Here is a 16746-nt window from a genome sequence, read left to right as displayed (position 1 = left end):
CATAAATGTTCATTTGGACTTGTTCAACCTGCACTGAAACGATTGCTTTTCCATAACAAGCATAAACATGAGAAAAACGCCAAATTTTATCCTTTGAGCAAGTGAACTAATGATTTCTTTTTAGGCTTATTCTGAGGGCATAACTACATTTTGGAAAAACTTCTTAATACATCTGAAAAAGTAACGTTTTGTCCTAATTTTTAAGCTTTACATAAAATCTGTGGTGTTAAGTGCAAACATAACCTACTTTCAGTTTCTGTTATCCCAAAGTTTCTCAAAACATTTTGCAAACGTACTCAACCAGAGACAAAGCAATGATTTGACTTTTTTTTTTTTTTTTTTTCCTCTTTGGTCCTGGGAGGAATTGAAGACTGCATTTGTTTAATAGAGCTTGAAATACTAATGCCCAAACAGCTTATAAGCAGAAGTGAAGGATATCGCATCCATCTGAACCTACAGGAGAGATTTAGGGTTGATGTAGTTTTAAATTTGTTTTTTACTTTGTCACTACGGATATCATACTTACTTACTGTGAGAGAAATGATTTTCTGAAGTTACACATCTCACTGAAGGCTAATAGATGCCTTCTCCCTTCTCTGAAGGGAGAAAATCTCCCTTGACCTACCAGTTTAGACAAGATAAATGACCTGGGGGCAGCACTATCATCTGTCATTGTGACGGCATTTGATTTGGAGTAATTTAGGAGGTGCTTTCTGGGTGGCTTTTAGTTTCCATGAGCGACTGGCACACAGGTTGGCAGCACTTCTATGGAATGTGCTAGAATGACTCACCTACGACCTCTTTCACATAACTCCCAGGCAAGGAGCAAATTGCTAACTGAGTAAGAGACAGCACAGACACACAGACACCCTTCAGTGTGTAGGAGGATGAGAGGTGATCACAGCCATTTTGGATGAACAGTGACAAGGGGAAAGCATCACGACCAGAAGTTTTCTGTCTAAAGATTTTTTTTTTGTTTGTTTGGGGTAGACCTGACACACACACGAGTTGTTTGCTGCGTCAGTTTATGTGCTTTCAGAGGTCTGGAAATGAGGATATTACTCACATGTCTACATGCTCCTCTCTTAACTAAAGCATAGTTCTTTTTCTGGATCCAGTGCTTGCTGATAGATGCATCTGAACCACCAACAAAAGCCTAGCCTTATTGCTAATTGAGAAGAGATTTCTGCCTGTCTTACTTTCTTAGCATTGCCTAGGTACCTAGTCAGAGGAAAGAGCTCAGACTACTACTAAGTTTATTTAATTTTCTGTAATACCTGCGTTTTCACTACAGGTTGCCTTTCTAAGATTGTGTCAAGTCTGTTCATGCTCTGCTTAGCTGCTCTGCTTAAATCTCAGGTCAAGAGAGATTAGACTTCAGATTTGCTGCTGGGTTCTCCTTTTGTATCAAAATATTTTAAATAATTGCTTGGGAGTTTCTCAAGAATGTGGGATTTTTCATCACATAAAATTAAGTATAAGATAGAAGTATTAATTTCTTCACTACTTAATAGTAATGTTAAGAACGGAAATGACATCACATTGTCACTTAAGCACGATAAAATTTCAATGCCATTTTTATTTCTGAAGTATGTGAATAATGAACAATATTTTAAAGCTTTGAACACTCTCGTTGTTATGAATGTTTCCTGAAATGTCTAAGCAGCTGTTTTCACCTCGTTCCAGAATTATGTTCCTAGGGAATCAAAGAGTTTTTGATTACATAAAAAATATGGTGCATTTTTTTCCCTACTTTTTGTCTGAAATTATGTACTGCCAGAAGGTGGCAAACAGTTCTTACAGATGCTGCTAATAACAAAAATGGGACAAATTGTCCCCTGGTGAGTATCCACTAATGCTGGCAGCGTTACACCAGGAATGAATTTGGCTCTTTCTCATTGCAGCTTAACATGCTTGTGATGTTCCTGATTGCATTGGCCTCCTGCAGCTTTCCCTCAACACTCTCTAAGGAGGGATATTTCAGAATATTTAAAGATTTTTTAAACTTTCATCCCAGAGCTTCCTCAGCCCAGACATAGTGCACCCTTTGTCAGCAGAAATGAATGATTTGCTGAGGTTTGGATTGTCAGAAATGCTCTTGGTACCTTCTGTCCAGCTGCCATGGTACAGTACATCATGCATTCCCCTCCCTATGCCCCAAACTCTCCTGGAGAGTGCGTTGCAATGGGCACTGCGTCCTCCTTACTTCCTGCTATAAACTCTCACTTCTTGTTAATTATTCACTAGTGTTATGCAAATGTTTTCTCACAAATTACCCTTTGCTTGGCTTAAAAGAGAGAAATCCACTTTTCTTCCACTGCTGTTATCCACACCCAAACCAACAGGTCTGGAAATAAACACCAGCATGATTTAGGCACCTTCTGCTGTTCACTGTCTAGTCGTCATGTCCAGGTGGGCTAGCCCTTTCATCCTTAGCATTCCCATTATGTCTTTTTTTTTTAGCAGCTTGCTGTGGGTGCCATGTTTTGATTGTCTGAAAATGACATACATACCATTTACCTTTACAAAAATAAATCTAGGTTGTACTTAGTTATTTGGGCATACAAACTACTTTTTCTTTCCTACTAATGCAGTTAATTGATCTGTTTGATATCGTGGGGTCTTGTTTCTGAAGCAATGAAAACCTAATCTCATTTCTTGAAATCTTGGTCTAACCATACTCGTTATACTGCTCTCTTGTTTGTGCTCAGTAATATCCTGGTGACTATTTGTAGTAGCTTGTAAATGTGAGTGGACTTTTCCTGCTTTCTAGTAATTTGTTATTTTGACTTTGCACATTGTATTTTGCAAAGGTTGAGGATGGATGGACAGGGTAACTAGAGTGAATTATATAAAGGCATGAAAGACCACACGAAAATGAACACGCATCTGAGTCCCTGCATGTTTTATTTCTGAATTCTGTGCTTCAGCTTTTCTCAAAAGTAGGATGATTCATCAGGAAAAGACTAATGTTGGAACAAGAAACAGTGCCAAATCTAGTCTGTTATCAAAGATGTGCATTTTTCTCTTCATCACTGATCTAATACTGGAAGATAGGGCACTACTACTCATGGGAGTTATTGGTAGCATGGCTTCTGCAGATGTCCCCAGAAACTGAGGAGCTGTGACTGTAAATGTAAGGTAAGTGAGGGATACTTTTATCTCCTCTACAAACTTCAAACATTTAATTTTACATGCAGAAAATTCAGAAAAAACAGCCATTGACCTATTCTAACACCAGGAAGCACAGCTCTGCTTCCTGCTTTATTCCCTCCCAGTGCAATCCTCCTCTGTTGCCCTACTTCTTTTCATGTTACTAATTATTACTGAGCAATAATTCAGTTCCTTTGGGTCATTGTATCCATTTTTCATTTTATCCTTTATCTAGATATTAAATGGAAGATGCCCCAAATATTTTTACAGCAGAGACAGTGTTCATAGAGTCCTTGTAAGGGCCATCTGATGAGACCTTGAACGATAGCTCAGGTAAAATTCACTTTAATCACCATTTTTGTACTGTGCATTGAGTATTTTTAGATAAAGTGCTTTCATGTTCAGAAATCTAATTTGAGAATTATCGAAACACACTTCAGAAAGAACAGATTGTTAGTTACACTTGGAAGACCAAACCTACAGAAGTTCAGGAGATGATATTGCTTGTTTTGGAACTAAGGGAACAGAGAGAAAAGGAAAACTTAGACAGTGCAGGGAGGGCAAAACTGCACATTGCAAGGGAGAGTTTGAACAAATCCTTTAGAAAAATACTGAATGTTTTCTTGAAACATGAAAGTCAGCATATGCATTGATTTGTATTTCATTAACCCTATAAAGTGCTATGGATGAAAGTGGTTTTCAATTTTTTATGTAACATGTTTACTTTAAAGATGGTAACAAAGAAACATGGAAAGTGATTTATCTGGCTTGAAGAGTTCCTATTCTTACTCTTCAGACCCTACTCTATAACCAGTGCATCCTGAGTAAATACCTTTCCCTGAGTTAGCTGTTTAATTATGACACTGCTTCAGCAGTATTTTACCGGCCTAATCACTTGAGATAATCGTTTAATTGCCTTACAGAGTCAGAGAGAAAGAGAGGTGTCTCTGAAGACTGCTGGAAGTAGATGTCTACTCTTCTGTTGAACGTGTACATAACCAGTGCTGGGGAGCTCCTTCTGGGAAACTTTTTTGGAGGCTGCCGATCAAAGCTGAGTGGAGTGCCTCAGAGATTTAGACCCATCTCCACATATCAGGCCCATTTTAGCAAGTGTGAGAGACTACAGGTAAGTGGCCTGAGAATTTTCAGGCTAGTACAAGAGATAACCAAATAATTCAGAAACAGTCAGGGTATGAGAGTCCTGGAGAGCAAGTGGACTGTGTTGTATCTTGGACTTGGATGAGCCCAGGGTGTTGCATCTAACTTTGGCCCCTACTTGATTGCCCTGCTATTGTTCACCTCTTAAATATAAATCACATCCATAAGCAATTCACTTTAACGTGCCTAAGCTCTGCCTCATTTAGCTGTCTACAACAACATCAGTCAGAACTTAAAATAAGGCAAAGATGACTTTAACAATGCTCTTACAATAGTGAGGATAAGAAAAGTAATTTTTCTATGCAGAAAACAGCTACCTAAACCTACGATGGAATGGGAGAGGGAAAAAAAACAAAAGGCACAGTATACAATCTGTTTATATTTCAGACCTGGAACAGGTAAATTAATTTAGTAAATCAATTTACTTATTTACTGTAAAAGTCTTCTGGCTGTGAACCTTAAGGCCAGATGATTATGAGTACACAGTTTATCACTCATTCCAAGACCCTTTTTAGCCTGTTCAATAGATACGAATCTCGTAGATAGTCCTATCCATTAAATATTTAAACAAATGAGCATGATCACTAATCTGAGTGAACTTGGTAAATTTGACTTTTTCCTTGAATTAAGTTAATGTATCTGTGTAAGTGTCGCAGGATTACTCACTAATATTGTCAACAGCTGAAATGAAAAGCTGCAGTCTGTGCTTTTATCCTAGGCAGCAAGATTCTCACTGCTGTGTTGGTGTTAAGTCTACGGACAACCTAAACACTAGTCTTGAATGATGTTACACTAAACACACGTTATCATTCACTAGGTCCTTCAAGCTGTTTGGTACACTTTTTGAAGTGCTGAGCATCTCACATATCTATCAGAACAAAGCTACTCAGGCAATAGGCCCTCATCCCTTCCATAAAGAAGGTTTTACATTTTCCGCATAGCCAGGCAGCAGTACAGAAGCTGCAGAAACCTCGGCAGTTTTCTTCCAGAGCCACAGTGGAGCTGGAAGAATCTGCATTACAAGTTACTGTATAATTAAAAAAGATAATGACTTTTAAATTAGTTTTTATTAATAGAATTAAGCCACATTAAGTCATAAAAGGTGTTCATAAATATGTTAATAGAATGTGTGGTATTAATGAAAAACATTCCGTAAAGTCTGAATAATTTAAGAGCTCGATATTACACACTTAATTAAACTTAAATATTAAAATTATTAATTATCAGAGCTAAAATGGGAGTTACCAGTTGGCATCACATCTTGTGTGGTCAATAAATAGCTGTCATTATTAAAGGTATCTACATAATACATAAAATTTAGTTCACAAGTAAGGAATTCAGAGCATTTTTACTGTTGATCAAATGCCCCCTAGAAAGCTGTTCCTGGCAGGTGCTGTGTTGGCAGTTCTCACTTAAGATCTCAGCAGGATCTTAAGCAAAACACATAACTTGGTTCAACTGCATCCTTATTTACAAGGTTCATGAATAAATATGGCTGCTAAGGTTAGAAGCAGTTGAATTAGTTTAGTCTATCTTTAGCAATCCCTTTTCAGACTTGAGGCCACTGGGCATTGAAAGGGCAGCCCTTGGGACCAGGCTTTATGTTGGGGCTATCGTTGTATCTGACATCTTTTGGACGCTGAGACAATTTGCTCTAAAAACTAATGAGATGGAAGTGCATCAGTAAGTGAATGCAATATTGTAATGTTCAGCTCCTAATGAGCAAACACAAAGTACTCGTTGTCAGAATGAACCCAGATGTTTAAAATTCTGGGTTGCATACGTGTTGCTGTAGCTAAACAAAATAGAACATGCTCTATGGTCACGTTTGTTAAACATGGGTTGGAGAGTGAGTTAACCACATACCGTCAAAGTGAAAAAAATGCACTTCAGTTTCCAACGGATTGTTTCCAAGCAAAGAGTAACAAGCTTTAAGAAATCTTGCAGGCTCCATGAGATCCCTGAGCCTCTGCCTGGTGTGGGGCCACAAACCACCAGCTGGGAACTGCACCACGGGATGGTGGAGTGAGACGTGTCCCGGAAGGCAGAGGCAGACCCAAGTGCAGCCAATGCCCTCTACAGAAGAAGCTTGCCTTCTACTCTCTAACGGTTGGAATGATATTTTTTATGTCACGCTCTGTATGACTATTTAGACTCATCAAATTTTAGATACTAATGACTAAAGCCAAAAGAAGATCTACTAGTTTCATTTAGACTTAAGTATCAGGCATCGGGCCCCTGGCAAGGATTAAGCAAAACACCTTGTCTGCTTGTTGTTGTATTTTATATAACTCCTTGTACTTTCATAGGTGTGCTGCTGTCTCTAAAAGAGCTGACTGCTGTTTATAGCTTCTTTTAAGTGAGCTAAAAAGCAAGACCTTTTACACCTGGATAACCACAGATCACTTAACATGTCACTTAAATGAGTTCAAAGTCACCGTATCCCAAGTACAGTTGATATTTTTAGAGATAGAGACTATTGGGACACACAAAGATAAAATGTTCTTGTGTATTTCAAGCCAGAGTTGGGTGCGCAACATTTTTGGCATCCTTCCAGTTGAGTGTGAAGTTTGACCCCCTCCAAATCACTCTTTATGTCAAAATACAGATGAGCAGCTCTGCTCTTATGGGGAAATACATGCCATTACAGAAAACTGGCTGCGTGGAAGAAACGTGGAATGGGTTTTACTGCATGACCTTTGCTATAAGAACTATTGGGCCATGCAACAGGAATAACTACTTGTGTCTTCATACTTTCCCTGTCCATATGGAGCTCTAAATTGTAAGGATATCATCACAGAGACATAGGGAAGCTAACTGATGAACAGCACCATGGAGTGCTATTCCCAGTGTGAACTTGGAAATGAGAGGGACTGAGACATTCACAACAGGAAAGGGATTTTATCTCTTGATATGCTGCAACAGCAGAAGACTGGACTTAGTCCTATGGCAAATTACAAAGACACAGTAAGTATCACCGAATTCCAGTTTTTCCTATTTCTCTGGTTAAAAGAAGAAAGGAAAAACTGATGCAGTGGAGACTGGGTGAGATGGTTGCATTCTTTTAGTCTTTTTATTTTGTGTGCTTATATCCAATATTATCAACTGAACAGAAATATAGAAGAGAGCAAAAATAATTCTTAGAAAAAGATTTGTGAGTGGGACTTTCCCCTTCTTTGGCTGGTAAGTCTGACTGCCAGTTTACATGAACAAAGCCAAGGATAATGTTTGTTCATCTGTTTTAGCTACTGTAGTTTAGCTGTAATTAGCTACACTTTACACCACATTAGTAAAGCTACTCCAGTATATTGTGTTATAATAATTAAGCCTTAGTAATAAGAGAACTTGCTCAACACCCTTAATATTAAATCTTTGCTCAGATGTGGGGGAACACTGCCAATTTTGGTGTGGATTATAATGCATGTGGATTAGTGAGGTTTTGCTTTAATAATAATACTGAGTAGTCAACTAGGAATTTTAATCTTTAAAGTGGTTTTCAAGCATTAAATTAATAATCCCCATAACACTCTCATGAGATAGGTAAGTAAATATTACTATTCCCATTATACAGATGGGGGAAGTGTGAGTTAGAGAACTCAGCTGGACTGGCCAAAAATCACTAGAGGTGTAATTGCAAAAGCAACATTTAGGACTATGGAACAGACTTGGTATTTCTGCATTTAAATGTCAGGAAATGGGATCGTTTCACTAGAAGCTCAAAAAACATAGCCACAAAACTCTGAAAGTCTTCCCATCTGTCTCTCTTCCTTTCAAAACTGTTTTCTATTTCTGTATCAAGGGATACCTATGAAAAAGGTCTATATATCTTTTAAAATAGAAAGTTGTTGTACATATATATACACATATACTGTTATTTAACAGAAGGATGTTCTACTTTCCTGCCAGCTGCTACATATTTATTAAAAACTAAGGACATGTTTGCAAAACAAATTTTAATATTCAATTTTGTCCTTGAATAGTTTTTACCCATAGCAATAAAACAGCTAGAACCTTTGGGAGCTCATATTCAAATTGCCTGATGGTTTTAGGCCAATTTTATTAACCAGTATTTTGATACTTTTTTTTTTTTTACACACCACAGGTTCCTGAAATTAAGTTGGTGTTGCTAGAAATAACAAGGTGGTATTGGAAATGCAACATGAATATGAATGAATGTTTGCAGTTCCATCAAGGTGGTCGCAGAAGGAAAGGGCACTTTTCCAAAATGACTATTGATTTTTGCACTCACATCAGATGAATGATACATGGGCTAGTTCAAGTTTCAACTAACAGCCAACCTCAGCTCTGGAGATTTGTAAAGTGAGTATTAAAAGTAGGATGAATTGGATTATCTAATCAGTACTCTGAACAGGTAGGGCTATCTGTCTTAAATGTACAGACCAAGATGCTTTAGCCTTGTATTATACAAAGATAAAAGCTTCTGACATACTATCAGAGCTAAAGAACTTGAAGATTTTGGTTTGCAGCTAACTGGAGATTTCTGAAGGCTGGAAATTTTCTATATCCAAACAATAAAAACACAAACTCCCAAATTGTTCACGTATTTTTGCAAATATAAATGCAATTGTCATTAGTTAGGGCTACCAAAGCCATGGTGCAAGAAAGCACAGAATTTAGCCAGATGTCACTTGATCTGGGTGTACTTTCTAAACTACCTTCCAGCACCTGCATGTCTCCTGTGTTATATCTAACCTCAGGAAAGCCCACTGATCTTCTTCAATAAATAATGATTTATACAAAATGGAACAACTTCCATGAGAGAAATGCAGACTCATAACAGGCTGCCCTATAATCTTATGGTAGGGGCCTCTCCTAAGACATGCCAGAAAGTTTATATCTGTTCTGCAACAGGAAATCTGATTCACATCCTTGGTCAGTGCTCTAATAGATGTGCCTTTGATTATGAAGGTGGCACAGTCACCATTTTAGTTGCAGCCTCCCTGCAAAACTGTCTCTTTAGGAAAAATCCCTCCTTGACTCACCAAATTGCTTCATTAAAAACACCTGAAAGCAATACATTTTATAACACAGATGTTTTGATTTGGCTTGACATTACTTTTTTTTTTTTTTTAATATATATTATTTAAATCAATCGGGTGTTTTGGTTTTGGTGTTGACCCAAAATGAATTACTTTTGATTTATGGACTTATTTTGCTGGGAAAAAGTTCTGTCCCAAAACTTCCTGCCCAATACATAATCATCTGAGTGACTGTGCACAACTGACTTAAGATACATTTATAGAGGATTTACATTTCTACTTGTTTCAGGAAGACTTATTTCCTGTGTCTGTTATGCTACAGGAGGAAAAAAATAATAAAGGTAATGCATAGAAAGTAATGGTTATTAATGTCTAACACTTGTGGTGGAACTGCAACTCACTGAGCATCCTATGTGTGACAACTGAGACTTGCAAACTGGCCCTACCACCAGGCTGGACTTCTATCCTCATGATCTCTTTGACCTACTCTTTTTTGTGCCAAAGACAGCAAAGAAGAAGTAAGGTAGGGAAGACTGCAAGGACTGGTGCAATTCAGCTTTTTACACTACACAGGCCTCACAGCAATGAAGAAGTTCCTCAGACTAGTCTCTGGTGGGGAAAGACACCGGTGTACAGTACAAACTCTTGAACTACATTGGTGCAATTTTTCAGATGGCCTCTAGATGTGTCCAGTTCTGCACTAGCAAAATACAGGGGCATGTCTGCTTTCTGAAAATTCTTCCTTGTACACACAAGCTGGAAATAACCTGTAACTGGAAACACCTGCAAGCAATTGATTAGATTATCCTGATTTGCATGCCCCAAATTGGTCACTTAAACACAGCTTGCCGATGGGGGTTATACTGGAGGAGCAGCTCAAAGCACAGAGGCTGGAGAATACCTTTGGGAATAGCTTCCTTTCTATTTCCAATCTGTCTGCTTCAATAGCGTGAGACTTGCCCTATAATTATAGCAAATATACTACAGTGTGCAAAGTCAATAACAGTAGGGAGACTGAATTCATCTGAACACTTCTGAGTTTTCTGTGATGACAGCAATCAATAAAAAATATGAAAAATACATTTTTCTTTTCCTTTCCTTTCCAGGTATCATTTCTGGTCCATGACCATGTATTACAAATTTGATGTATCTGAACAACCTGTGCAGTAGGATCTGATTTATGAAGAAAATAGCTTGAAATCAAGTGCAAAGTGCTATGTGTAAATTCAGCATAGCCACCGGGTTTAAAAAATGCGTATTGCATTACAGATTGTTCCAAACAGTCTTCAATTTTACATTAGTTATTTCTTCAAGAGGCTGCATATAAATATGGTTTGAGATCATTATCTAACTTCCACCTTCAAATCACTAATATTTTTGCAAGCCAAGTACCATAAGGAAGAGGATAATTATGGCTTTGACTCTCCATAGTTTAAGGTTTGCTACCTGAAATGTCATATTCATACCATTAATTTTTGTAATGAGAACAAGCAGATATATGGCAGACTTATGGATGTGTTTCCTGCACTAGCAGTAGTGGAACTTAAAGAACCATCTATAAATGATGTAGTATATTAAAAGACATTTGTAAAATGCATGGGTGCTTCGATATCTAAGATAATCTGTTAAGAGAGGAGAGCTGAATGCTTAGAAACTACTTAGAGAGCTAGTGTGTCAGAAAAAGCTGGAAAAGACTCAATTAACAATTGCGAGAAACAAAAGCATATTAGAGAAAGATAATATACATGCAGAGTTTACAAACCGTGTCTTTAGGGTGGCCCAATAAGTAGAAATATGGGGACCCATGCTTGTCACTTTTCATGCACATGGAGAGACTGGAAGGTACCATTCCTAAAGGAAGGGGAGGAACAGCCTAGGACCAATCATTAGAATTAACAGAACCAGTGACATAAAGATATTTCACTATTGTTAGAGCAGAGAATTCTTAGTATGCTTAGAACAACCGAGTAAAAAGCTTTTATGTAACAGGAAAGAAGTATTTCTGTAAAGCCAAGACAAATGAGCATGCTGTAAGTCTAAATATTAGTGAATAATTTCAACTACTATGCATATATATTCAGGAGGTAGAGTCACTTGGACTGTGGATATGGAGTACATCTTGAGGTGCTTTTTGAAGGAGTTATAACAAATGAAAAGCAAAGGGTTTAAAAAAATCAGAACTGCGCCAAAATCTATGAAAAATCCTTGCATTGGTAACAACTCTGACATTTTTTTGTTTTAGTCAGTGGGGCAGTGCTCAAACATGAACTGAGTTTCTTCAAGACCCTTCAAAAATGGCTTGCTGCTAAGTAACTTGTATGTTTTGTTTGTTAACCAGCAATGACTTTGTGTATACTGAAACTTTACTTGTTATGTACACAACTTGTCCTCCCTTAAATAATCAAAAATGAATCTAAACTAGCTCTGCAAAATCATGTCTTAAACCAACAGGGTGAGTTTTGTACATGATTTAGCCTCAACGTATCTTGAAAACACACAATGATACATGTCTTTTTAACAGGACATGTCTTTTAACAATGCCAAACAAGGGGAAAGAGAGAGGTGAGGAACAACCGTTGTGCAGAGCCATAAAGTGCCAACCAGCCATGAGACACAGACCTCTTGTTCACCAGACCTTGCTGACTCTGGTCCTCCAGGCACAGTGGGTACAAGGCCAGACCCAGATTTCCAGGGCAGGGCAATGGAAAGGCTTTCAAAAACCTTGCTGTGAATGGGCTGGAGTCTCTAAAACTTCTAGCTTTCTGCAGGAGGTGTTAGGCAACTTAACACCAAATGGGAAACTACCAAACTTGATAGAAAGTATGGTTTTAAAGTCCTGCTGTGAAAGCGGGAAGGGAACCAAACCAGCTTTCGTCTAGATGTTCCTCACAGGTTCAGTGTTTCTCCTCCCTCTTCAGCACCAGAAGGGAAGCAGGCTGCGGATGGAGGTTGTGCCTTGCTGGAGGGATGGAGTCCACCCACAAGTCACCATTCAAGGTCTAACCATGCCTCAGAGTCCTTCACCTTTTTGCCTTGTTTGCAGTTATTTGGCTGTAAAATTTATTACTTTGAGATCCTTTCTAACTACTTACGTATTTTAATGTAGTTTTGTGTAATAAAAGGAAATGCTAGGAGCAGCAAGCCGGAAAAAGCAAGTTGCCAGGGCTGCTGAGACTAAGATTGCATTATCACATGTTTTTCTAGGGACCTTCTTCCATTGATATTTAGAGAAAAATAGTGGTTGTTCTCAGAGAAAACTGTAGCTTCCTGGGGCTGATCTGTCATTAGAGTTAACTTGCCTCTTGCAGAGCTCATTGCTGGATGGGGAGGCTGCAATTTGTTAGTTTTATTTAAACTTGAATGTTACTATCTTCGGATTTTGTGAACGTTTTTTTCCCACATCTTGCCTTTAGGGATGCCTCTTCATCCTAATGCTTGGCTGCGCAATATAGATGTGTTTGTGATGGTGTTTGTACAGCAATGGCTAAGGCCTGTAAAATACAGTGCCTGTAATTAGGCTCCCACAGTGTGAGCACCCAGTATCTCCTGCTGAAGTCAATAACCTCTCAGGCAGATGCATAAATAGGGAATTAAGCAGCCATTTTGAGAAAAAAATCTTGGTCTGCTGTTTTAATCAAGTCGTATTTAATGCTGGGCTGAGAAGTGCTCAGAGGAACAGCTTTGGCTGTGAATGTTGTCTCGTGGTGTGTGCGGGACCTCACGTTCCCTGCAGCAGGGCTCCCTGGGCACTACGCATGCTACGTGGTTGGGATCCCCAGCAGCACCTCTACTATTTCTTGCACAGTAATCCAATTTCTCACAATGGTCTTGCTTCTTTGAAGAACATATCTGGCAGGCTATTTCCTATGAAACACGATGCTGCTGTTCTTTGGGGTTGGATGAGCTGTGGTAATTCACCTTCTGTGGAAGCCCAGTTTCTCTGGCTATCCTTATCCTCAGTAAATATGTTCTGAGATTCTGGCTGACAAAACATCTGTTTTCTAAGCTTCTTTTGCTGCACTCTGCTGTGAAATCAGATTCCGTTTCAGAACGTTAATCATATCCCTTCTCCTTCACATAAATTCTGATAGAGGAGGGCACGCTAGCATAGGATTTCTGGCTACGTGGGGACTTCTCTCTGAAGGGCTCTGGGATCTCTGGAATTTGTTTCCAAGCACAATCAGCAGCCAGACTTGAGGTAAATGGTGCATTTGCAACACTCTATTCCTTCCCCCAGGTTTAAGCAATGTCTCAGCTCATCCAGGTTTTCCTGGGATGTACTTATAGGGACAGATTTCCAGGTGGTATAAACAAACATAACTCATTCAGGAGATTTACACCCTCACAGGGGTGCTTTCAGTTTCTTTGCTGAATGCTTTCTACTTTTCAATACACATTCTTCTGTTTCACTGATCACTTTCTTATCATCGATGTCTTTTCCTTTACACTGCTTTTACTGATGCCAATCACATCATCATTCCTACACTGGTATTTCTTGTACTTAAATGCATACTGTCATATTTTGCACTAACAGAACAATGGTTCTGGAGTTTAAGAAGAATTAGTTATATTGCACAAATAAAAAGTTGAAGACTGAAAGACAACAATGTGGCATTTTTTGGCCATTTGGTTTCAGCTGTTCTAGGTAAGCTTCCTTCTTAATGCCATGAGTCTGAATGTCACTGCTGTTGGAAAGGTCTCAAAATGCAGCATTACTACAGCTGACTTGGGAAGCCCTGATTTTTCACTTGTCAGAGAATGAGAGAGAATAGCCAGGAAAGGATCCTGATACCCCTCCTCTGTGTTTGTATTCCTCCCTACTCTTCTGCACCATACCACCGTTGCAATGCCAGCTCAGTCCTACAGCCTTGCATTTTGATACTCAACCAAGTCTTATTTCCCACTGAGGGGCTGTAGAACTGGACATTGATGATGATAAGAATATTTCTGACATGTGCTTGCTAAAAATAAAAAAGGCTGATTCTTTCAGTAAAATCTGCAATTAGTCTTGTTACAGCTCAATTGTACGGTTCTGGTAGGATGAAAAGGGAACTACTAAGTTTGGACTAATTTGTCTGATGTCCTCAGGACCACTTTGTCCTTGAGTTATCGTCACAATCTTCTTTGTGTTCAGTTTCCCACTATTTGGAAAAAAAAAATCTGTCATCAGTATGCTGACAGATGCTCTTTGCAGTGCAGTGACTTATCTTTGAGGTTCTGGCTTTCTTGAGGAATGCCCTTTGGTTTTAATAATTTCTATTTGTTATTTTCTGTTTTCAACTTCCTAAGAGGGTGCTGTTGATTTTTATGTGCACCTTTTTTTGTTCTCATAACACTTCTCGTTGTTTTGGAAATGACCTAGATCTCAGATAATTTCATCTTCTTATTTTGTTTCCATTCTAACTAGACTGGACAGAGTCCTAACATTTATCTGCCTGTGTCATGCTCACATTAAGAACTGCAGACATGCAGATGTTACGCTCTGCTATTATGCTTTCTGTAGGTTGTGTGTACACTACAAATGAATTTCTGAACACTTCCACTGCTTTTCAGTGCAGCAGGTAAACATGGATTTCAAGCACTGTTGCTTAGTTCTTCTCTCATAAGGAGCAGTAAGCTGGATGTGCAGCTAGGAAAATGTTTAACTCTTTCCCCTTGGCAAATATTATAGAATCATAGAACCAGAATCATAGAATAAGACAATCTAGGTTGAAAAAAACCTTCAAGATCATCAAGTCCAACCATCACCTTGACCTACTGACTCCCAACACCAAATCAAGTAAGTGCCTTAGTGCTTATATTGCAGTCATTGCATTTTGACACAGCCTTTCCTCTAAGCCTTTCAAATGACTTTTCAAATGGTGAGCAAAGCTTTAAACAGTCCTGTGAAGTCACATCATTTTTTTCTGTTATCACTCCAAGCTGTGCCCATATTTGTAGCGGTTTGTTTGTATTTCCTACTTGGGTATTTTTGGGGGGAGGGAAAGCTTGTGCTCTTTTACACCTGTTGGGGGATTTGTTTTCCCAGAACAATGCTATATACACAGAACATTTTTTCCATCTATTTACAATGTCTTATGACTCTGGAATAAGGTACAGATCTATAAGATTGCATAAACATATACATTTATTTTAAGATCCCCCATAAGCCTAGCTTTAAGAGCCATCCAGAACTGGGATCTTAAGAAAGTCAGATTTGGAAAGGCTCTGAACTGTAATCAGGTCTGGTATGGATTCTTTGCTCTTAGCAGTCTCCTGTGACCCCCATTATATTAAATCATTTTCCAAGGGATGAGAGAAGGGCTGGTACATGCCTTTGCTATTTGAGAAGGATTACTATTGCTAAGTCAGTCATGGACTTTTGTTTGTTCTTTCATTAAAAATGTTGCACCTCTCTCTACAAATAAGGTTTGGAGGTGATCTGACCCTCTGCTGGAGGTCTCCCTGGAGGGGTTGTATATTGGCTAAAATTGATATTAAATATCTTTATGCCAATTTATCATAATCACTGTTAGCTATTTTGGCTTTGTTCCCACTCACAAAAATTATGACTGACTGACTTTATCATCAGATGAGCCCAGAAACTCCTGAAAGCTGGTAAAAATGCAACCAACACTTTGCCAAGTATTGCCTCAGCTACAGGATTGTCTCTAGTTGAGAGGGGAAAATGGTACAATTACTACATAGACTGACAGCTGGCAAAGCACTGGCTTTCATTGGAACTGACTTTAATGTCTCCAATAGAGGTATTGAATTTGTGTTGACAGCAAAAGCTGACTTGAACCTACATTTAAGCCTAAGTATTACTTTGCATTTTCATATGTACTGCAATTACTGATTTTAATAGGAAATTATGTCGGAACTTCAAACAGAACATTAGAAAAATTTAAAGGAATTTGTATGTTCTAGCATAAGGAAGTTAAGGAACGATCATTTACAAAAACAAAAACCAAACCTTTTGCTGAGATATTTAAGGCTCCGTTTTGGACATCATAGAACTTATGTAAATATATGACATTGTCACGCTGTATTTTAGAGTAAGACCTGTAAGACTTGATTTCCATTCAAAAAGTTTTTTTTTTTTTTTGGTCTTTGAATGATCTTTGGATAATTTATTTTTATTTCTTGTCATTTCAGTAGTGAAATAAGATCTTATATCATCTAAATGACTCACAGTCTGAGATATTTGAAAAAGTCCCAGAAACAAAATGTGAGAAGAATGGATCTTACTTTCTGACCATGTTGAGCAGTCTCCTTTTCTATTGAGAGTTAACTTCTACTTGATCATCTGTGTATATTGTCAGAGATAATACTGTGGGTGAGGTTATCATGGAAGCATATTCTTTTTAATGCTTTGAGTTTAAATCTGAGCTGCTGTGACTCAAAATGTTCAGAGAAGTACCAATAGAGGAAGGAAAGGACAGCTTAAAGGCAA

At 38.3% G+C, this 16746-nt stretch overlaps 1 protein-coding gene across 16 annotated transcripts in view; it reads right to left on the bottom strand.

The window, feature by feature from the left end:
- Nucleotides 1–16746, bottom strand: part of MAGI2 (membrane associated guanylate kinase, WW and PDZ domain containing 2) — a 771534-nt gene that overhangs the window by 5938 nt on the left and 748850 nt on the right. For 3 of the 16 annotated variants that reach the window (XM_066990186.1, XM_048068444.2, XM_048068445.2), the window contains one exon: nt 11074–11162. The exons of 12 other annotated variants lie outside the window; for them this stretch is intronic. In XM_066990186.1, the coding sequence (XP_066846287.1) occupies nt 11074–11162 (89 nt within the window). Of the gene's footprint in view, nt 1–11073; nt 11185–16746 lie in introns of all 16 variants that reach the window. One more of the 16 variants, XM_066990187.1, reaches the window with a different exon arrangement.

The sequence above is a fragment of the Anser cygnoides genome, chromosome 1 (assembly GCF_040182565.1).
Source record: "Anser cygnoides isolate HZ-2024a breed goose chromosome 1, Taihu_goose_T2T_genome, whole genome shotgun sequence".
Classification (NCBI taxonomy): domain Eukaryota; kingdom Metazoa; phylum Chordata; class Aves; order Anseriformes; family Anatidae; genus Anser; species Anser cygnoides.
Note: the sequence above shows the minus strand (reverse complement) of the source record. Positions and strands in the feature narration are given on the sequence as shown.